Source organism: Colletotrichum chrysophilum (genome assembly GCF_026319265.1).
Source record: "Colletotrichum chrysophilum strain AFK26 chromosome Unknown scaffold_23, whole genome shotgun sequence".
Classification (NCBI taxonomy): domain Eukaryota; kingdom Fungi; phylum Ascomycota; class Sordariomycetes; order Glomerellales; family Glomerellaceae; genus Colletotrichum; species Colletotrichum chrysophilum.
This window is the reverse complement of record NW_026517310.1, coordinates 74753-96283: the sequence shown is the minus strand read 5'-3', so window position 1 is coordinate 96283 and position 21531 is coordinate 74753. Positions and strand designations below refer to the sequence as shown.

Here is a 21531-nt window from a genome sequence, read left to right as displayed (position 1 = left end):
CAAAACACGACAGGGCCCCGGTCTAGACTGAATTGTCCAGAGCAAACAAACTCACGTCCCGTCTTGTTTTTGCTCCCCCTTCTTCCAGACTAGACACATTAGGCCGGGGTGGCATTAGCATGAATGCACACAAAGTCATGTCTAGTGTCCTCGGCTGACGGGACCCTTTAGCTATGCAATGTTAACCTTACTGAGCCCTTGCCACGGCCCTATCTGCGACTCATCCTCTACCCTCGAGCACTCCTGCACACAGACGCGGAGCACTGTTCAAGTACGCGTATGACGTTTCGGTTTTCTGCAGCCAAGATGAATGTTCCAGTTCTCGTGTTCTCTTTATTGACTGCTGGTCTTGATTGACTTTCTACCCCATAGCCAAGTTCGTCCTTTCTATCCTGCGTGCCGTCCGCCAACGATCCTGACGGTTGTCTCAGAGACATCTTGCTGGCCACACCTTCACCAGAGCCAATTGCGGCCATTCCACCACGAAGCCAGTGCGCCGTCAAACTGCGCAATGTTGCTCGACATTGTCATCGTCGGTCGTATGTCGTTCGGCCCTCACAAACAATCTGAAATGCAACAGTTCGGTCATGTCTTTCCCGATGCCCTAGAATGTTTGTTCGCCAGGTTTCATACCGCAGGTTATGGTTGTCTCCATCGTTTGATGATCCGCGGATCTGGCATGGTACATAGCACAAACATAAGCGGGCTTGACATTGTGCACCACTATTGTTTTGCAGTGTGATTGCTCGGCTAGAGTATGAGCCGGCCTACGGAGTATCCCTCGTAATCTGGTCAGGTTTGCATGTATCCCTCATCAAGCTGGTGCCCGTACTTGTTGATACAAGTCTTTTGCGGCCAGCATAAGCAGGGGACGATATCCCAATTGATCGGCGACACCGTAGGCACAGTTGTCTTCTCGCAAGCCTACCGTCTATAGAGCTTGACGTGATGACGAAGAGATGAATGTAAAACCATTGGCCGCGCGACTTGGTGGTGCTGATGGGATTCGGGCTGTGCACTGAGCATGTTTAGAAAGTTGTGCATTTTCGTGTCGATATTTGAGACGCGCCAACCAGACAGGACCACGCTGCGATCCCGTTGCTTGTCCCCTAACGTACGGCGGATGCATCTGTGAAGGAAAAAGCTAAGCGAATAGTAGGTCGCGAGGCCGTAGGGATGTCGGGGCACGTACTCAAGGGTCACCCGTGCAGAGGTCGGATGCATGTCAGTTGATCGACGTGGCTACCCCTAGGTGTTTGACGCAGTGGTGTAGAGTAGGGAAGACTGGGGGGAGGGGGGCAACAAGAAGCAGACAGCCGAGGAGCTTTTAAACAACCGCGGGCATGCCTCCACATGGGCCCACGGGGATATTGCTTGGTTTAGAGGCACTGTCTTGTGCGTGAATGGGAAGCGAATTATTCTGTGTGTGGAGGATTGTCTCACTGTGTGGAAGCCGGTTGCCAGTGGACCGACCATCTCAATTCTACACCCATCACAAGCCGTCAAGATGATTTGGCGCGTCCTGGGCAACCACTACGATGGATGACATGCCAAGCGATGGAGGGAGGGTACAACCGTCGAAAGTTTGAGAGGGGATAGCCGAACTCGCGCAAATGCCGAGAGAAGAGAACCGCTCCTCACCATCGATCTTCCTGTTCTGGCGTTCATCCTCAGAATATCAGGTGAAGCAGGTTCGGCGGGCGTTGACCGAAAGCAGGATGGCATATGTCGAGGCAAATGTGAATCCGCATTCCACTCAAAGCGCATTGGGGATGGACACGCAGTGAATGGGGCCCGCCGCGACCGACTCGGCGGTGCTTCAAGGAGCGGGTTAATTGCGTGGTGTTTCCTGTTTGATAGGTGCCGCCTCGCGGAAAGAGTGTGGGCAATTGTATCATACGACCGAAATGGGAGCGAGTTGCAAATAGGTGTGTAGGAGGAAGCAGCAGCAGGCCTTCTCCGGATCTACAAGCAAGGGAGCGGATGGGTGACGGAGCACTGCAGGTATCCGTACGGCCCGCCCTTGTTTGAGAGAAAGAGGCGAGAAAGCGCAGACTGGGTGAGGTGATGCTATTTCCAGAGAGTGTGACGCTTGTCGAGGTGGATCTGGGAGCGAAGGGGCCAGCACTGCAACCGCGGCCAAGATGCGCTTTCCGGGGTGCTGTCCGGACATGGCCGGAGAAATATACTATGGTGTAAGCGTTGGATGACGGCAGACACCAACGAAGTCGAAGTTTAAGTGGATGGTGTTGGAGGAGGAGGAGGAGGAGGACGACGACGACGACGAGGGGAGGGGAGGGGCGGAAGAATGCAAACTCGCGGCATGTCTTCAAGTGTGTCCTCCTTCTTCTTAAAATTTGCAGTGAAGCCAATACCGTATCCCATGGATATCACCCATGTTTAAACGGTTTCTTTTCATGTCGAAAATGAAGGTGAAGGGCATGTCGTCGTTTCCTCACGGTGACATTAGTGCCTACTGCCTACTGCCTACTGCGTGCATAGGTACCTACCTAGAGGGCCAGTGTGGGGCGTTGTGCTACTGCAGGGGGTTCGACTCCAAGATGGTTAGACTGTCACAGATGGCGAAGACTCTCAGTCCCAATCAGCCAGTTAGTAGCGCGGAGTAATGGCGGGGGGGGGTCCCCAGTCTGGAACGCGACTTCCTGCTTTGGGGGCGGGTACAGATGCTTCAGGTGTGTTACAGACCAGGGGTAGCCGCCGTCTTTGGGCGCTTTTGCTGGGCAAGAGGCTCAACTGACTGCCTTGCATCTGCCAGTCAACGGCCAGACCACACCCCCCCTTGTTCTGGGGGACCCCCCCTCTCCGTCTAGACCTCTTCCATGCTTTCTTGATGCGCTCTCGCGGCTTGTCGCTCGTCTTCTCTTCCCAAAGCAACCTCCTCAGACACGGCCGGCCTGGGACCCAGCCAATCCGCGCTGCACCAGAGATCCATCAAACATTGCTCAATCCTTCCTGGTTGCGACAGACACCATCAATGCCCGTGCCTTTCTGTCGCTGGTGCTGGCTGGTGCTGGCTGATGCTGCATCTGCATCTGCATCTGCATCTGCAACTGCATCCGCATCCGCATGCTACGAGTCGACGACTTGGTAGTCAGTCAGTCAGTCACTTGCCTTGTCGAGGCACGATGCCTTTGGTCCGTACTACGGGCCTGACGGCGCGGCACTACGGCATTCAGTCGAGACACCTTGCGCAAAACACTTGCAGAAGCACCAGAATACCTCACCAAGTATCCATAATGGCCTTGCAGATGCTGCTACTGCGCTGCACCACGCTGCCCCGGTCCCAATAACTTGCATGCCGTCCTCGGCGCTGCCTCTGTTCTTGTCTGCCTGTCTGTGACCGGGTCTGGGGTCTGTCACCTCGGTCGTCCTCGATTAAAGTAAGGAGAGGTACGCGAAGTAACGTTGTCGCTCGGCGCCTACCGTCCAATGCTCATCCTTCCCCTCTGCCTCTCTCTCTTTCTCCCTCTCTCCCTCTCCCTCTCTCTCTCTCTCTCTCTCTCTCTCTCTGTGTGTGTGTGTGTGTGTGTGTCCCCCTCTCTCCGTCCATAGTACAGACTGCACTCATCCATCCTCACCCCCGATCATGGATGTGGCCCATGCTGTTCCATGTAACACGCAAGTGCCTGCCTGCATGTAGCATAGAGGTGTCTGTTTGTGGGAGGCCCAGAAAGAAGTGTGTGTGGTCCCCGTCCCTGTCCCGCACGATCGGAGAGACATCCCGCGAGCCTCAGTCAAGACTCAGACCCTACCTTACCGATGCAGTCCACTCCAAACCAAACCACACCACGCCCTTTTTTCCCTTACCGTACCATACCCTGCCTCCCCATGCCTTACCCTGCCTGACCCTTCTTCGTTCCTCTTACACTTCCTTCACCCCAATCTTTTTACCTTTTCCTCCTCATCCCGCCACTTTCGATCTACCTGCCCTTCGATTCTTCTCACGATACCGCCGCTGGCGTCGACTTGCTATTCCACAGTTGCCCGGCCTGACCCGCTGGCTATTCCACTTCGCCCTCTGTATACTATCCGCTTCTCATCATCGACGACAAAGTCTCGCCCTTTGAATGTCCGCTTCTTGCTCATAAACTTCCGCCAGACAGCAACTCCGCCGACTCGTCTCCATCGGCTCGTGGCCGCGTTTTCTTCTCACCCAGGTTCCTCATGAGCTTTTACCGATCGACCTAGATGGCCGGCTAGGCTTCTGCTAGTTCTTGTCTTTTCATTGTTTCGTTCCCTCGCTGGGGGCTACTGTTCGATTCTCAACCCCACGGTTCTCTGCGACTGGAATCGCAACGCGCTACGACAATGTCGAGTCCAAACCGATCAAACCTCCCGGAGGGGGCCTTCATCACGACGTTCAATGGAAAGAGGTGTACGGCTGTGCCGAAAGGGGCGAAGACGAGATCGGGCAACCAAAATCGACAATCGACGAGTACGTCGCACTCGACATCGACAACTTCATCGACGACACGGTCGACCCCTCCACCGCCTCCGCCGCAAACAAGCGCACCCTCCGTGGCTCCTCCTCCTCCGCCGCCACCGCCACCGCCCGTGGTAACAACATCACCACCGCCGCCGCCGCTAGTATTGACTACCAGTTCAGCGAGTACGACGAGCTCCTCATTACCACCCCCTCCTGCACCACCCCCTCCACCGCCAGTGACGACTTCCTCTTCTCCACCACCACCACCAATACAGCAGACACAAGCGCCGCCTGCTCCCGTGGTCTCTAACCCTCCGTTGCCCATCATCATACCCTCCTCTTCTTCTACGCCGCCACTTGTTGATGCGGAACCACCGGCAACCATTCCTACGTTCCAGCAGATTCCTAGCATACCCCCCCAAAGTGTGCCTCTTCCTGCTCAACTGCCTCCTGTTTCCTCATCCTCCTCCGTTCCTCCCATCATACCTCCAATCGCTCCAGGAACCAGCCAGACTGATGCCAACGCAGTCCCCACGCAACCAGCTCAGACGCCGCCAGCGCTGAGCGACGTCAGCCCTCCACCCGCAAGCTCAAGCGCCCCTGCGCCGGCTGCCCCTACGGTTCTCAACCCTGGCACTGCCGCGGGCGAGGCTGGGGCCGGGGCCGGGAACGGCAACAACGCTCCCGCGAGTAGTCAGCCTTCTTCGCAGGGCAGCAACAGATCCGGTGGCGTGGCTACACCTGTGGTGATTGCCTCGAGCGTAGTGGGTGCTGCGGCTGTCATAGGCCTGCTTGGCTTCCTTCTATGGTTCTGGAGGAAACGATGGCTCAGGAAGCGTCGGAGCACGCTTCTCACGCCTTTGTCGACGGATCCCAGCTTCAGGACTGGCGAAAAGTTTGTTATCGACCGTGGATCCCTGGGACCGACGCCGCGTACAGCCAAACTTAAAGCTGCCCTTGGCTACAATTTCAATCGGTTCCGTGGTCAAGTGGGAGGCCTGGTGTCACGCAATCGTGATAGTAGCTCTACCGGCGGCCGCTCACAGTTCATGAACATCTCTCAACACAGCCGGAACAGCTCGTCCATGTCGAATCATGGAGGTCCCCGCGACGTTGTCACAACTAAGGATCGGATGAAGGACTGGTGGGAACGATTAAGAGCGGACATGAAGTTCAACTGGCGCCTCCGGGGCGACAAGAATGCTGAGAAGCATCCGTTCGCCGCGTCCCGCGACATGAAGGAGCGTAAGGCTGCCACGGGCGGACAGCCTGACTTCTTAACATTGTTGGGGATGGATGAGAGAGAAGTCGAACGAGAGGCCCAGCGCAGGCGGCTCAGCCGAGGCAAGGGTAGCGCTGGGTCGGGCGATCACTTCCTTGGTGGTTTGGGGCTTAACTTCGACAATGCCTCGGCCAACCCCTTTTCCGATATCAACGCGCTACCACACGACTCTGCGAAGCCCGCGCCCCTAGCCGTGGCGAATTTGTCTTCGAATAACCCCTTTTCGGATTCCAATGCCATCTCGGCACCAGCAGCGGCTGTCAAGCCACCAACGACTTATGTAGCAGACGTCCGACGATCCAGGGGTACGTCGGTTGGCGGCAACACGACGCGGCCACCAAGTGGTTCCACGTTCTCTCCCCGGCTGGACTCGATGTACCGAGATTCAATGCAGAGCGTCGAGAGCTTTTCAACAAGACGCAACAAGTTCCGTTCTGACCCTTTCGACTTGGAGCGGCCTGAGTTGCTTGGCAACCGCTCAACGCCAGCTAGCAGTAACTACAGCCAGGCTGGCGGTGGGCCTCCGCGTGTACCTGGGTCAGCGCACACTCGATCCGACAGCTTCAGCTCCAAGTACAGCAGCGGGGTGAGCATGGACGGGTGGAGCGATCCGGGTCCAGACGTCGGACCTTCGGGCGAGCCCGCGGCATATCGGTACGAAGCCGAGAGCCCCGTGGCTGGTTACCGGCCGGGAGAGCAGCGCAAACCGGGACGCAGGCCGAGCCAGACCAGCCAAGGAAGTCAACAAAGCGTGGGCAAGGCTCTGTAGAAGCTTCCACAAAACATTTCACTGAGATATATGTCATATACCATCATGAAACACAATTCATGTACAAAGAATGAAGGAGCTGGTTGAAGGGAGAAAACGGTTTTTGTTATGCGATACGCAATGGTGGAACGGGGCGACGACTCAGGTGCAATGAGGTCATCTTGGTCGATCGCTGCGTTCCTGATGAAAGGATGGATGTGAAGATACCGAAAAAGGATGGATCCAGGTTCGGGTCCGGCATGGTGTTTTGGTGTTACGATGAGGCGGACACATACGTTCAGTTATGCTGTGCCTGTTGCTCTCTTCTCCTTGTTACGATCACTCAGTCTTGATGAGAGAAGCTGCCTCTCGCCTGCCCCTGGAAACCCCTCATAGGCGGCGCAGATTGAGGCAGCGAACCTGTTAAAGGTAATAGTTATGTCACAGCAATTTCACAAAAGGGTGAAACCAAGTCGACACTAATTAGTTACTAATTGTTCTTGATGCGCTGTGATATGCGTTGTGCGTGAATGAGCCGGGTTACAACATAATGGGCCGCTGCAAAGGCTGTGACTTGTACGTAACCGGAGACGAGACCGGGCTCCCGGACGCCCGGCCGGGGGTGGCCGGGGACATTTGGAACGAGGATGGAGTTGAGTTGATAATAGATAAGCAATTATGGTCTCATGACTGACAGCTAGCGGCCAGTGCTGGGTTGACCGAGCTCTGGCATACGCTTATCCCAAGCAGGCAAGTCTCTGTCAAGTACCTAGGTAGGCGATAGGTCACCGGGCAAGATACCTGAACGAAGTACCCCTGAGGCGCTTGGCTGGCACGTTGGTTACCCCTCATAGCTGTACGGGGGTCGTAGTAGGTAAACAGGATGCATGCAGTATTAGCCACCAACGACGTCAGGTCCCCCCCCCCCCCCCCCTTACTGGCCACTGGTCCCGCATCATCCCACTGCACACGCTCCAATCCAACCTAGGTAGACGACAGCAGTCATACAGCTGCCATGGTTGAAACATCAAAAGGAACGATACCATCTACAACGACGGCAGTGCGATAGTAGCTATCCCTTGCCGTATCCCAAACGAGCAAGGTGATCGCGGGCCAAGGCATAGAGGCCCTTCGAACCCACGTCCCCCGCTGGCGCGTCTACGTCCTCGTTGAAGGACCACCCGACTGCTACAGAGCAACTCGCAACAAGACGGCGAGCGGGACCCGATCCGAACTCACCGCCGTTGGCCAAAAAGCCATAGTCGCGCCGCCGACAAACCCGTTTACCTTAATCTTCTCTGGCCTGGCCTGGCCTGGCTTTTTATCATACATGTCGTTAGGCAGCCTGCCAGCCAACCCTTCTTGCTTTCTTGTCTTGCTTACCCCATTCTACTAACTACTGTCGTTTTCGTCTGGTCGTTGGACCTACCACCAAGTTACCTGACGTAGGCAGTTTTTCCGTACATCTCGCGCGTCCGTCAATGAATGTCCTCCACCAAATCTCCGCTACCGACGCCATCTCAATCAAACCGAACCTTCTCCATCTCTCCCGCCCATAAACCCGCACCTCCCACAGACCCTCGCCAACGCTCAACGCACACGATGGCTTACCAAAGCCCCCCGGAAACACCCTCCTCATCCGGAGCACACACACCTACACACTCGTCCGCCAACCCCTCCTTGTCCAATTCCATGATATCGACAATGTGGTCCGGTCTCGTTCGTCGGTTTTCCTCTGATATCCCCGAATCGTACGGTCCCCACAGCCATCACCATGAGTCCTCCCACCTAGCTCACGCGTACACCGAGCCCACGGCCCACGGCGCCTTCAAGGACGGCATCAACGGGGTGTTTGTGCCCGCCAACATCAAACGTACCGCGAGCCCCTTCCGCCCTCCACCGCTGGATCCCATCGTCCTTTACGGCTTCAAGGAAAGCACGCCACTCAGCGCGCGATTGCTTAGTACTGGCGTCGCCGAGGAAATCCGCATAATGCTGCCAGAACGACTACGAATCATGGAGGACTGGAAGCTGGTATACAGCCTGGAGCAAGACGGGGCTAGTCTGACAACCTTGTACCAAAAGGCAGCTTTGTATCAAGGGCTGCGTGTTGGCTTCGTCTTGGTTGTTAGAGACGATGCTGGTGGCGTGAGTTGATTGCTCCAACGCGGGCCGTGAACCTGCAAACGATTTCACCTGCTAACAGCTTACCAGACCTTCGGCGCCTACCTCTCCGAATACCCTCACCCCGCACCCAAATACTTTGGAAATGGGGAATGTTTCCTGTGGCGCGCCTCCACCCTCACACCCTTGCCACCACCGCCCTCTGCCGAAACAACCAACCTCACGCGTTCAATAACTGTGGCTAGCCCAACCCGCTCAGCATTCAACGATGACGACCGCGCCCAACCGTCCCCGGCACCCAGCGAGTCGATTCGCTTCAAAGCCTTCCCCTACTCGGGCGTGAACGACTACTACATCAATTGCGAGACAGGCTTCCTGAGCGTTGGCGCTGGCGACGGGCACTACGGCCTGTGGCTTGATGACAGCCTTGACCGCGGCCACAGCGGCCGTAGCCACACGTTTGGTAACGAGCCGCTCAGCGACGAGGGCGAGAAGTTTGGTGTCTTGGGTGTCGAGCTTTGGGTGTTGGGGGCTTGAGGGGGTTCGACAAAACAACAACAGGGGAAATAAAGGAAAGGGGGGAGGAGAAAGAAAGAAAGAAAGAAACAACAAGGGCGGGGGACCTCGTCCATCCACGAGAATGAGAGAAACGACCAGGCGCGGCGGAAACAGCACGCCGAGAAAAGAGAACCCGCGAAAGACTGATTACGGAGCATCTTGCGGCTTTAGGTAGACACGGCGAAACGGAGCGTATGGTGTTGTTCTTATGCGTAGTAGCTGGAGAGCAAGGTCCTACTGAGGCAAAGCAGAGCGCCGCAAGCATGACACGTCTGCTGCGAACCCCCCTCAGTTGGATACTGGCCTGAATGTAGGAAGGGGGTGCGAGTTGAAGAGTGTGAAGAAGTGGGAGGCGCGAACAGGCTGTGCTTTTTGCCCGCGCATGGGGAAGCAGACGATACCTCGGCCCTCAAGAGATTGGGCTACCTAGAAGGAACATACAAAGAACGTGGGCAATGGGTACCGCCGGTGGACAGAGATTCTTAGCCTTATCGGTCACTACGAAGTTTATATATATAAACAATGATACCCTCGAATTACATCAACTGCATGCATTGGTGTGCCGTTCTTTGCGAATCGCCTTATACAAGTACCCGCCATCTTGAGCAAAGCAATCCTTTTCCAACTGCCTGCAGGCATCAGGTAGTGCCAGTGCCATTGGTTGTTCCACTAGCCTGCGGATATCGAATGTATACGACGTCGCCGTTGTTCTTCGCACACGAGAAGTGGAGGTGGACCCTGAAGTGGCGAAAAGAAGAAAAAAAGGGAAAGAATTAGACGAGAGATATTTGCTTATCCATCAATGAACGATCTAGCTTGCTCCAGCCGGATCTGCCTCGCCTCGCATATGTCCCTCTGTATTTCCTAACCTCGAAGACCCTTGCGGCCTAATTGTCCTCATCTCACTTTGCCTGTCTATAAAGTCATCTGTGCCCTTTTCGTTCGTCTTCTCGTGCCTTGCTCTGTATCCATCTCTCACAGCGCCCTGGCAACGCCACCAACAAGTCCCGACGACAGCCCTTTCGTCCATCTTATGCTCTTGTTCACCGCATAATCTCCTGGTAAATCAACTGCTTGAGCTGCTCCTTGCTTAGGTTGTCCTTGTGCTTGTCAAAATCAAAGAACTCCTCCGGAATGGGAGGCGCGGTAGGCTCATCGTCGGGATCATGGTACGGCTCAAGGTAGGGGTGCTTCAGAGCGTCCTCGACCGTGATGCGCTTAACAGGGTTGAATGCGAGGAGCTTTTCGAGAAGATCGAGAGCCAGGTCGGACGTCTTGGGGAACAAAGTCCGGAAGGGAACCTTTTTCTTGAAGGGAAGAGAGCGAATGTACTCTCTGGCGCGGCGGGACTTGATTCCGTAGTAATCCTCCATGGTTGGAGTTCCCAGTACATCCAGGATGAGTGTCAATTGGTGGTGGTCTGGTTTCCATTAGTATAATTGGCATGCGATCCTTAACAATTCGCAGATGGGGGAAGGAGGCTTACAGTCCTTGCCGGGGAACAGGGGCTTTCCGCTAAGCATTTCCGCCAAGATGCAGCCGACCGACCACACATCAATAGCTTTCGTGTACTCCTTGAACGTCAGCATAATCTCTGGCGCGCGGTACCATCGCGTCGCCACGTATTCCGTCATGAAGCCTGAGTTATCCTCCTGCGACGCCGCGGAACGTGCCAGACCAAAGTCACAGACTTTCAGGTCGCAGTTGGCGTTGAGGAGCAGGTTGGAGGGCTTCAAATCACGGTGCAAAACGTTGGCCGAGTGCATGGCCTTCAGGGCACGCAGAGTCTGGTAGATAAAGTATTGGCAATGGTCGTCGGATAGGTCCTGAGTTCGGATTACGCGGTGCATGTCCGTCTCCATGAGTTCCTGAATTGCGATGGTGTGTCAGTAAATTTCACAATGAAGCTTTTCAATTGCCTCGGAGTATCTTACTTGGATTAGATAGACCTCGTTGAAGGTCTCGTAGCTTCGGGGTTTCTGAATGTCGAGAATGGAGATGATGTTTTCATGGTTGAAGTATCTCAAGAGTTTCATCTCACGCAGGGTACGGAGACAGAACATGGAGTGGTCGAACGGCGTGATCTTCTTAATGGCCACCTTTTGGCCGGATGGTTTGTGTATCGCGGAGCTAAGGCAATCATGGTCAGTTCAGCAACTCTCTCGAGGATTTGGGTAGGGCCTTTGACGTACCAGACGACTCCGTAGGCACCCTCGCCGACGACATCCTGGATGTCATACTGTTCGCTCACGTTGAACGAAATCTTTCGGGATCCCGAAGCGTTGGGGGGATTCGCGCGCGACATGGTCGCTGGTATAGGACGATGTTATCGAGCTGGAAGGTGTTGTCGAGCAGGTAGTTATCGACGGATTGGTAGCACGAAGGCGGGTCCTGGCGAGGGAGATACTACTTCGGGCGGAGCACGAGAAAAAAAGGGGGAAAGGGCAGGATGAGAATTAAGCCGTCCTAATAAGGTGTGCGCGAAGAACCACAATTGCCTTGGTCGGTGGTTCGGTAACGAGCCAGGAGCTATTTGGTATCGTCGTCTGCGGGGGTATAATTATTGGCGGGAACGCTGTTTGTGACTTGTCGGAAGAACGGGTGGGATCGACGGGTGTCAAAAACGATGGCGTCGGAGACACAAAGTTTCGCAAGCCGGGCGACTTTGGTTTCTTGGTGGAGGAAAGAAAACCCAGGTCGGTTCAGTCAATGAACAGACGCGAGCAAGTCGGCTTGGATATTTTTCGAGAGAGGGGGGAGGTGACAAAGGGAGACGCAGCTCAGCGGACGGGAGGGTGGAAGGAGACGAATGTCGTCGGAGGTTCGAAAGTGGGCGAGGGCCGTGTTTCTTGGGTCCGCTCGGGCCTTGGGGTGCTGGTCCACAGGCCGGGTAGGCAACGTCTCGGGTTATGGTTGTCAAGCACGCAGCGGAAGAAGTTTTCTGCCCTGGTCGGTGCGGCTTGCTGAGTAGACGGCAAGCGAGACGAAGAGAGAAGAGGAACAATTGTCGATGGCTCGATAAAGGGGATTGAGGGTGGTGATTATTCAGATTCCGGTGTCAAAGAGGAGAATATCCCGCGGCAGTGGACTGTGTGCGAAGATATGGTATTAGCTGGAAGGAGCTCCGACGGGTTAAGCGACAGAAGGGGCAGGTATCCCGATATGCGCAAGGTTGAGTGAGAAGTGAGGGTCCAAAGCAGCTGGGTAGGATGGGATAGGGTCAAGTTAGGCAAGGTAAGGTACGGTTTGGCAAGCAAGCCACAGCCAGGCTAGGCGCTCCGTCGCTGTCCCCCAAGCCAAAACTGAGTTGCGGAGCCAAAAAGCACACACTAGGCGATGGCATCCGTCTTCTTCGCTTCTTCTCGAAAACTGTCGCACCAAGAAGGTTTGTAGTGGCAGACAGGACGCAGGAGGGACAGGCTTCCAGAAGATGGCAGGAGCAAAGCGCAAGCCAAACAGCGAAGACAAGGAGAAGGATACCTTACTGAGTGGTGACTGTGGCCGTGAACGGTGCAGCAATAACACGAGCACGAGCGACAGCGACGGCAACAGCAGGTGAGGGGAGCGAAAGCGGGTCGTGAGACAACGAAACGACGAGGCCAGGTAAGGGGAACGGGAACGGGCGATGAACCGAGCACCCCCTGCGACAGGACTTCAGACGAGGGATGTAAGGTGCGCAAAAGGACGAGAAGCACGCGGGGCCAAGAGACTGGCTACTGAGCACGAGGGCGGACGACTCCAGGACCAGGGCGCAAGGACGAAGGAGGTCTGGTCCAACAGGCAACCGCTTGGATGCGTCTTTGAAAAGCTCTCCAGGCCGACCTGGGACGGCGACGTGCCTGTGTGGTCGTCACGGCGCCACGAGGGGTTTATAGAGCGAAAGCGAAGAGGCGTAAGGCAGAGGAGAGGCGCCGTGGGAATGGAGAAGCGGGATGAAGAAAAGGAAGGAGTTTGATGGGCGGAAAGTTTTGGATGCAGTTGGGGTTGAGGCTTCGGGATGGGAACGCAAACTCCTCAGGGAATGAGAGAGAGAAGAAGAGCTCGAGTACGTACCGAAAGCCTTTTGACACGGGGAATAAGGTAGGGTGATCAAGTAGGTTCGGTAGGCAGCTCAAGGCCAGCAAGTCTGAAGTTGAGGTGGCTGAAGTCTTTGGGTGAACATTTCAGTCAGTCTAGGTATGAGGTAAGGTATGTAATGAAGTGCATCCAGGTCGACAATTTCGGGAGGAAACAGGTGAATTGAAAGCAGATGCATGTGCATGTGCAGGTGCAGAGACGGGCCCAGACGCAGACCCGGGCCCAGCAGGTAGACAGAGAGACAGACAGTCTCATCAGTCAGACGGCTGAGGCTGGTAACAAGGAGAATCGTCACGCCAAGCGCAAGTCCACGATGAGTAACTTACCCCGCCAAAAGCTGAGATTTCTTGTTCTCTAATGTATCTCTCCTTTCCCTCTTTCTCTCTCTCTCTCTCGCTCTCGCTCGCTCTCTACTTATGCCGTAGACAACAAAGGTGTTGGAAGAACAGCTTACTTGCTGGCAGGTGGGCAGTGTGTGGTTTTGCTCGGCCTGATGTTGCTCGTCTGGTCTTCTGCTGGTGTGTTGCAGCAGGTGCAGAGGTGAGGTAATAAGTGGAAGAGGAGAGGGAGGAGAAGAGGACGGGCTGATGTCGTAGACAGGAATCTGGCGAGACCTAGGACTAGGTCTGGGTCTGGGATTGGGACCGGGACTGGGACTGGACTGGGACTGAGAAGACGTGAGCGGAGGAGGGCAGGAGGGGGTGAGGTGAGGGAGGGAGGGGGAGGGGAGGTGGAGGGGCCAGATACTTTGACCACATGTACACGTGGTTGCGGGTGCTGTGCCATCCACCCCGAGCACCGCTACTTACGAGTCGTGTACCTTAGCGGTAAGGTCGCAGCAGGGGAAAGCTACGGTGCCGCAACCGCCTCCTCTCAGTCTGGGCCCGTAGACAGGCACCACACTACTACCTACTACGCAGTACGAGGTAGGCACCGTAGCAGTACATAGGCCATGGATATTCGTACCTACCTAGGCGACACCTCCATCTGCCTGAGCTCAAGAGTGCAGTCAAGGTCCAGGAACCTTTGTTTGGAAACGTACTTGCTTCAACCCCAAGCAGGGTCACTGCACTTTCAAGGGCCATTCACACTTCCCGTCACCAGCACAACCTACATACCTACCTTGACCTTTGCACATCTTCGAACTCACCCCAGGTGCGTGCTGCAAGGCGAGCGATCCGGTTGGTATGTCACAAACACTTATCCGCTCATTAGGTCTATCACAAACACCGCCTACATAGCTACGTTCTGCAAGGTACGATGATGAACTGCATCTCTCAAAGTGCCCGTGTCCAGCCATTTTCAGATGCACACCCCATGCCGGGCAGCCCCAGGGGCGGACGAATCCAGTTGCACTGTGTGCAGCCTACCAAGTAACAAGTCCGAATGGGCATGGCATCATGGCGACTTTCAGGGACCTGCAAATACGAGAATGTGATACCTGGTCCGGCGTTTGAGGCCACGAACGCCTCCTTTCACAGCCTCGCAGTAAAACAATCTGGGGACGGAAACACATCTCATCCAATCCCATCTAGCACACAAGAATTGACATATTGCGGTACAAATCAATCTGTCCACTTGATTGAGCCTTGTTTTCTCCCAGGAAATGCTCCTTAATACCAAGATTATGGGAGTCATTTGTACTTATCGTCTCGACTTCGCCAGTCTCACCCGCCCGGTCCAAGTGGCCTGTCAAATGTGCCCGAGCCAATACCTGTATTTGGCCATCGCTGCTACCTGTACCCGCGACCCCTCTCCCCCGCCGATGCGTTGAGTCCAGACCGACGATGGAAACCTCAGATAGATGGGCTACGCTGTCATTAGGCACCTCCCGACTTGCTCTCGAACTCGGATGCCTTATCCATATTGTAGCGTGTTGAGAGCTCCCAGCAAGTCACATCATGGGACGGTCCACAGTGGACTACATTCGACATCAGCTACGACATGTTCCGCTCCATGTATTTCCTATTTCAAGGTCCGTACATGATCCTCTACAGACTATGCTGTGCTCACATAGGCTGTTGGGTAGAATAGTTATGTTCTTTGACCACTACCACTTCTGCGATACCGTGAATACGTTTGTTGCATATCCCCACTGCTGTCCACTCTAGAGTTGCAGGGTCACCCTCCCCCCCCCCCTCCTTTCCCTAATATAGCAACTTTCGTCACTTTGGAGTAGCTGCAGGACGGTTATCTCTGCAGTACTGGGCCCGAGAATGTGGCCGGCACGAGCTGATGACGGCCAGGCCATGTGATGAAATACCATGCCTAGAAAGCCAAAGGATACCATCCGAGCCCATATCGCAGACAGCATTGGCCAGCACGCTGCAGACCCAACACACAAGGGCGCAGACGGCGCCTAGCACTGCCTGCTATTGGCCAGTGAGGCGTCTCCTCCCACTCCGGCGCGTGTGTTTCAGCTCTCACTGGTGCCAGTTTCACCACCCGCAACCCACAATCCACAACATCCAAACCATGGATCCATCCATATTGACCACTTCAAACCAAGTCAATACGACACGGGGTTCATTTCGAACTGCATAGTGTGTACAATGCCTGCGGCGACATCACACATGGAAACTGCCATGCTTGTGCGGACTGCAACCATTCACTAGTTCAACAAGCTTGCTTGTTATGCGGGGCACGCAAATCACAAGCGTATCAGTCTTCCGAGACGACTTCGTCAATCTGAGGTAAACCAACTGAGCTCGCAGACCAACTTTCCTTCTCTATATCCACACTTTCTCCTTCGCCGTGTCACATGCGAAGCTAGAAGAAACGAATACACAAGCTTTAAGCGCGATGCATCGCTTGCTCAGGGGGATCTCATTAAGAGTGCTGACAACGTTTGCGAACAAATTTAATCGTATTGATATTCTCTCAAGGGATAGTAGAGAGATTGCTCTAAAATGACAACCTGACACCATCGCGTACCACCCCCCCCCCGTGCACCATTTCTAGTGCTTTTTCGTTTTTTTCGTCAAGTGACGACCTATTCAAATCATTAGCTTTTTAGACTTTGTATCGGGAGCTGCCGATGCTGCTTACCTTTTCTCTAAGAATTCCGAGCCATTGCGCCGCACTCATGCCCTGGTCTGCTCTATCCTCCACCAACAGTGTCTGCGCCCAGAGCTTGAGGCTAGGTTCGCCATCTTCGCGCACAACATAAAGATGAGGAAGGATGATGCTGCCGACCCCCTTCGACTTATGGTCCCGGCTCTTGTGAACGACGGCCCGCACCCGCTCGTTGAAGTCGTTCTCAAGCTCTGGTACCGCTCCCTTACCCACCCGCAGCTGAGTCCTATCCTCGACGCCAAATACATCCGCCAAAAGCTGTGGCACAGCATCCCTGCCTGCCCACAAGAATTGTGTCTGACCATCATCGATAAGGTATAGGCCGTACGGGACGAAACGCTCCGAAGACAGGTTCAGTGGTGGTGGGAGGACAATCTGGCTGGTCTCCTGGTCGGGCACGCCCGCATTGTCCGGCATGTCGTGAAGGGAATAGAGTCTTGGATAGATGTACTGCATGAGAAGAGGAACGGGGAGCGTCGAAAGCAAGCAAAGTGCGGCTGATCTCAAGTCTGACGGGATTTGTGCCGACTTTCGAAGGCCAACATTCTTCATGAGGCCCAGGAAGAGAACAGGAAGACCACGCAGATTGGATGGGAATTGCAAGCCGCCACCCATGCTGCCACCAGCTAGCTCCTTCCTGAATGTCTGTAGGAGCTCAATGAGCTTATTCTGCAGAGAATCGCGAGCCGCCTCCAGGCCTCCACTCAAGGCGCGCTCAACAGCTTTGTGGCTGAAGTACGTTGTGATCGCTTGCTGGTCCGCCGAAGCGTAAATGTCGGCAAGATTCGTCGTTGTTGGCAGAGCCAGCGTCATGACGCGAATGCGACGCTCTCCATTGCAAGTGGTGTGGAGAACAGCCGTTTGCAAACAGACGACGTTCTTAGTGAGATTCTCGTCGATGGCGACTTCAACAACGTAACATTGATCCCGTGGAAATGCAGGAAACGCGCAAAGATCTGAGCTCCTGTTGAAAAAGTTGCCGTAGAAGGCGTTCATGCGCAAACCCGTGGTGGCACGAACACGAAGGACTGCCTCAAGTCCGATCTCCGATGATAGATAATCGCTGAATTCGGACGCGAACTTGATTGCGTCTTCGGGACGACCTGCGTTCCAACCTGGGTAGAACCAAGTCTGGCCGCCAGTGTATCTCGGGAGGTTACTGAGGGAGGCGACATCCTGGTATTGCGACGAGAAGAGAAACATATCGATAGAGACCTGGTTCTTGGAACACTCCACGGCAAAGCTCTTGTAAAAGCTGTTCGACGTCTGTAACAAACTGCTTTCCTTGCTCGTACCGAGCAGCTTCTTGTCCTCGCGCATGTCCAGCTTGCCAACGCCCACATTGGGCAGCGACGCGCTAAGCACCACAATTTTGCCTCCAAGGGCCGAAATGAGTTTGTGGCCGGCTCTCAAGGCCGATCCCATTGCGGAACCGTTATTCTGATTGCTCTGGAACATCTCGGGTAACTTGGTGAGGAAGCTCTCGATGCTCTGACGGCTTTCAGTTAAGGGAACGAGCAGATCTTGAGGCACGGGAAGGAAAGGCTCGTCCAAGTCGCTGACGACCAGCATGCTGGTCTCGGCATTTTCTTCGCCGTCCTTTGGGACCGAGAAGTAATGCAGGCTAGAATCGACGGCAATGAATCCCAGACGGGTACGGCGATCAGCATTCGGTATCCGGTCGAGGCTGTCAAGAATCGTTCGGGCACTAGTCGCAAGGAGGCCAGTCGAAACGGCGGCGTAGCTCACATCGAAGAGGAACAGGTAGACGAGAGGCTGCGGGGGGCGGACCATATACTCCTGAGGAGCGACAAACTCGACGACCGAGTAGTTCAGCTCGTACCGGCCCCATCGGTCAGTGCTCCTTTGGGATGCAGCATCCCAGTCGAAGGCTTGGGGTACATCGTTGGTCAGGTTGCACATGTTGCAGCGCCACCTGTGACCGTGATCCAAGAAGGTGACGAAAGGATTGATGTATGTCCTGCAACGACGGCAGCGGGCGATGACCTGATCCTGCACAATCGGGACCGGATCCTCGTTGTCATGAAGCGCACCGTAAGGTTGAATGACAAGCGCAAACGGCAACCGTGACTTTTTGAGCAGAGAATGTGTGGTCGGGACAGCGTTGAGCGTGGAGCGCACGTATTTAGGAGAGCAGTTCGCATCGGGGGAAGGAGTTACACTGGTCTGCAAATAAAGGTTAGCATGAAGCCTCCACGGGAGAAGGAAGCGGTGACATACATTGGGAGGCAGGATGATAGGAGGTGGAGGCAAGTCCAGTTCCGAGACATTGAAGGGCTGGGCCATCAAGTCAGTGGGATAGAGCTGGTTCAAGGTCACTGGGCGAGCAGCTTGTCCAGGAGCTTGCTGCTGCGGCTGACCGCCGAGATTCATGCCGGCCATCTGCTGGTTCAAACCAGCAACTCCGCCGGGGGGAGGAGCACCACCTTGGCCAGGGTAGCCGGCATCGGGAGCCTGATGACCGCCGTAGCCTCCGGCCGGAGCGGCAGCAGGCTGGGGCACGCCGTATTGCTGGGTTTGGGGAGAGCCATATCCTGCCGCAGCAGGCTGACCGTCTTGCTGAGGATACCCTCCGTACGCCGGTGCCTGCGGCTGCGGCATGCCGTAGGCCTGCGCGGGTGCGCCAGCGGTGTTGGAGTTGGCGCCAGCTCCGAACTCATAGGCCTGTGTCGCATAGCCTCTCTTCTTCTTCTTCCCATGGTCGGCAGCGGCAGGTTGAGGAGCTTGGGCAGTCTGAGGGTCGTAGCCATCTTGCGGCTGGTCGGCGTACGGCTGTTGCTGCGGGGGATACTGGCCGTAGCCGTCGTTCGGCGCCGACATAGTGAGCGGAGGCAAATATCAAAGAATCCTGCGTTGGGGGGCGTTGTGTCTCCCCTTAATTCTAGGTGGAGCAAGTTTTGGATGGATGGGAAAACAGGTATTCTTGTGCAGAAGAATGCGATGTGCTGCGCGGGCGGTGGGTGATTTTGGGGAGTAATGCAGCAGGCGGCGTGGCGTAGCGAGGGGCTCGAAGAGGACAGCAGACAGCCGGGTCAAGGCAAATATGTGTCCACAGCACCGGCGCCCAAACGTCGCGTTTGTTGGGGTCGATTGCGATCGAGCTGGATGCGCTGGCTTGAAGTTGCAAAAACCAGGCAGGGCGAGGAGGGAGAGAGGGTGGGAGGTAGGTGACGAGGTTGTGGCAATCAGCCTTGAGGACAGTTGAACACTGTGAATGGACAGGTGGTTCAACCCACTGATTCGAGCTCCTTGTTAGAAAGGTGTCGACCTGTCGTGTCCATAACCTTAGCCAAGTAAGGTGCCCAGGACTCAACTGGCTGCGGTGCTGGGTCTTGGCCAATGGCAATGCGGGGCACTGCCGCACACGCCATGTGAGGCTGGTGAACCTGACCTAAGCCGCCAGGAAAGAGGCGGAATATTGTTAGACCGCCGTCCGCTCAGCATGGAAGGTAGGTGGGTCCCCGTGTGAGGTAAGGGTCAAGCTCTGTTCCGACAAAGGTGCGCCGTCTGGTCGGGACTTCTGGACTTGGCACCGATGCCCATAGCTCCCAATGCTAATGGCAGTCGCCCTACCTGACACTGAGTACCTGGCAGTTGTACACATTGGCAGCCAGGAAGGAAGAACCTTAGTTCAAAACCAAGCCTATGCTGATTTCCCCGCCAAAGAAGATCTTGGCTCATGGACACAACAAATAGCAAAGTCAATGAGGGCGATCTCAAAACGTATTCTACGAGGCAAGGCCGTTCCATGTTGAGCACGCATAGATGCCTTGTGACAAGTACCTACCCAATAGCCAAGACATGTGGGGACGACGCCGAGCAGCATACGGCACAGGCGAACCGTCAGGCGTCTTAGCAATTGCCCAAACTGCTGAATCCCGAGCCAGAACATGTCAGTCTGGCTCTTGTTGAAGCAGTGCAAAACTATCGCATGGAGGTTTCTATGGACTGCGCAGCAAGCATAATATATGTGTACTTCGTCCTGGAAGCGTGTCCCTCGGCCTCCGGCAAAGTGGCTGAGTGCCTTGGGTTCATTTCTAGGTATCCGTACGCTCGCTGAAGGGGGTATGGGTGCGGCAGAACGAACGCATCCCGCTGCCCGTCATTTGAGAGAGATGTTCAGTCCCTCATCCCAGCACCCGGCGGGGCCGTACAGATAGTTGCTTGGTATCCTTTTCAGAACGAACCGAAAGGGGCACTTGCGTGCACTAGAACAGAGGTTGGTGGCCCCTCCCGCATCCCACGAGCCTCTGCCAGCCTACGATGTACCTGCCCTCTCTACCTACTGCGTACACCTGGCCCCACCATCCAATGGTCCCTGGCACCCACTTCTTTCTCTATCCCCTGTGCCTACCTAGGACCGGGCTGTCTCGTTGATTGCGTGTCGCCATCCGCCGCTACTCAGCTCGTGAGTTTTCTGGTTTTTTTTTTTCCCTCTCTTAATGGAAGCTTGATGGAAGCAGCCACAGCAGATGTAAGTTTTTTTCTAAGGAGTCGAAACTATTACGGAATTGTGGGAGGGCGGCTTGGTTTTGTGATACATGCTTCCCGGCCAGGTATCGTACCGAGTTACATCCCACAAGAGGCAACCCGGGACACTACTAGACTTGTCTTCATCCACCTACCTGCCTGCCAATCTGCCAACCTGCCACCTACCTACCCAAGCTTAGGTCCGAGGTCTTGCATATTCGGTAGTAGGGCTGCCTCTGCTCCTGTCTCTATTGTAAGTCTCTACGTGAGGTAGCCTTGGTCAGAGAGGGTCAGAAGCGTCGCCTCGTCTCGTCCCGTCTCGACTTGGTGCTTCCGTTACTTTAGCTTCCCAACAAGGAGCCCAGCTTCCCTTTTCCTTCCCAAACTCCTGCTCGACCAACTTCTCTTTTCCAACTGTTTCTTTTCACACCGAACCGAATTGCAGCACATCCACCGCGTGCCATTCCTCGCTCGCCTCTAATCGACCGGCTCCATCCTTCTACATCTTCCTCTTCTTCACCGGCGTAACTCTCGCCGACCCCTTTCCTTAGTGCCTGTCCAGTTTTTCGACTTTCGATCTAAATCAGGTCCTGCTATCTCTCTTCTTTATTCCATTTCTGAGAACGACTGTCAACCGAGGCCTGGCAACGAGTTTGCGTGCAAAATTCTCGGATCATTCGCATCGACAGCGTCAACGTCAACGTCTACCACCGCAGTAACCGAGTCGCA

At 55.1% G+C, this 21531-nt stretch overlaps 4 protein-coding genes across 4 annotated transcripts; 2 read left to right on the top strand and 2 right to left on the bottom strand.

Annotated features, from left to right (window-relative positions):
- Window positions 1–4329: 4329 nt before the first annotated feature.
- Window positions 4330–6498, top strand: COL26b_003935 (uncharacterized protein; the record flags this gene model as incomplete). The annotated part of the gene is made up of 3 exons (XM_053176820.1): window positions 4330–4336; window positions 4393–4683; window positions 4976–6498. 3 exons carry the CDS (start codon window positions 4330–4332, stop codon window positions 6496–6498), a joined length of 1821 nt encoding a protein of 606 aa, XP_053039142.1.
- A 1683-nt stretch (window positions 6499–8181) lies between these two features.
- On the top strand, window positions 8182–9138 carry OXR1 (oxidation resistance protein 1; the record flags this gene model as incomplete). The annotated part of the gene is made up of 2 exons (XM_053176819.1): window positions 8182–8625; window positions 8692–9138. 2 exons carry the CDS (start codon window positions 8182–8184, stop codon window positions 9136–9138), a joined length of 891 nt encoding a protein of 296 aa, XP_053039141.1.
- Window positions 9139–10202: 1064 nt separating this feature from the next.
- COL26b_003933 (uncharacterized protein) lies at window positions 10203–11464 on the bottom strand (the record flags this gene model as incomplete). Its single annotated transcript, XM_053176818.1, has 4 exons — window positions 10203–10579; window positions 10646–11027; window positions 11094–11289; window positions 11352–11464. 4 exons carry the CDS (start codon window positions 11462–11464, stop codon window positions 10203–10205), a joined length of 1068 nt encoding a protein of 355 aa, XP_053039140.1.
- A 4752-nt stretch (window positions 11465–16216) lies between these two features.
- On the bottom strand, window positions 16217–19152 carry SEC24 (COPII subunit; the record flags this gene model as incomplete). Its single annotated transcript, XM_053176817.1, has 3 exons — window positions 16217–16228; window positions 16285–18498; window positions 18553–19152. 3 exons carry the CDS (start codon window positions 19150–19152, stop codon window positions 16217–16219), a joined length of 2826 nt encoding a protein of 941 aa, XP_053039139.1.
- Window positions 19153–21531: the final 2379 nt, after the last annotated feature.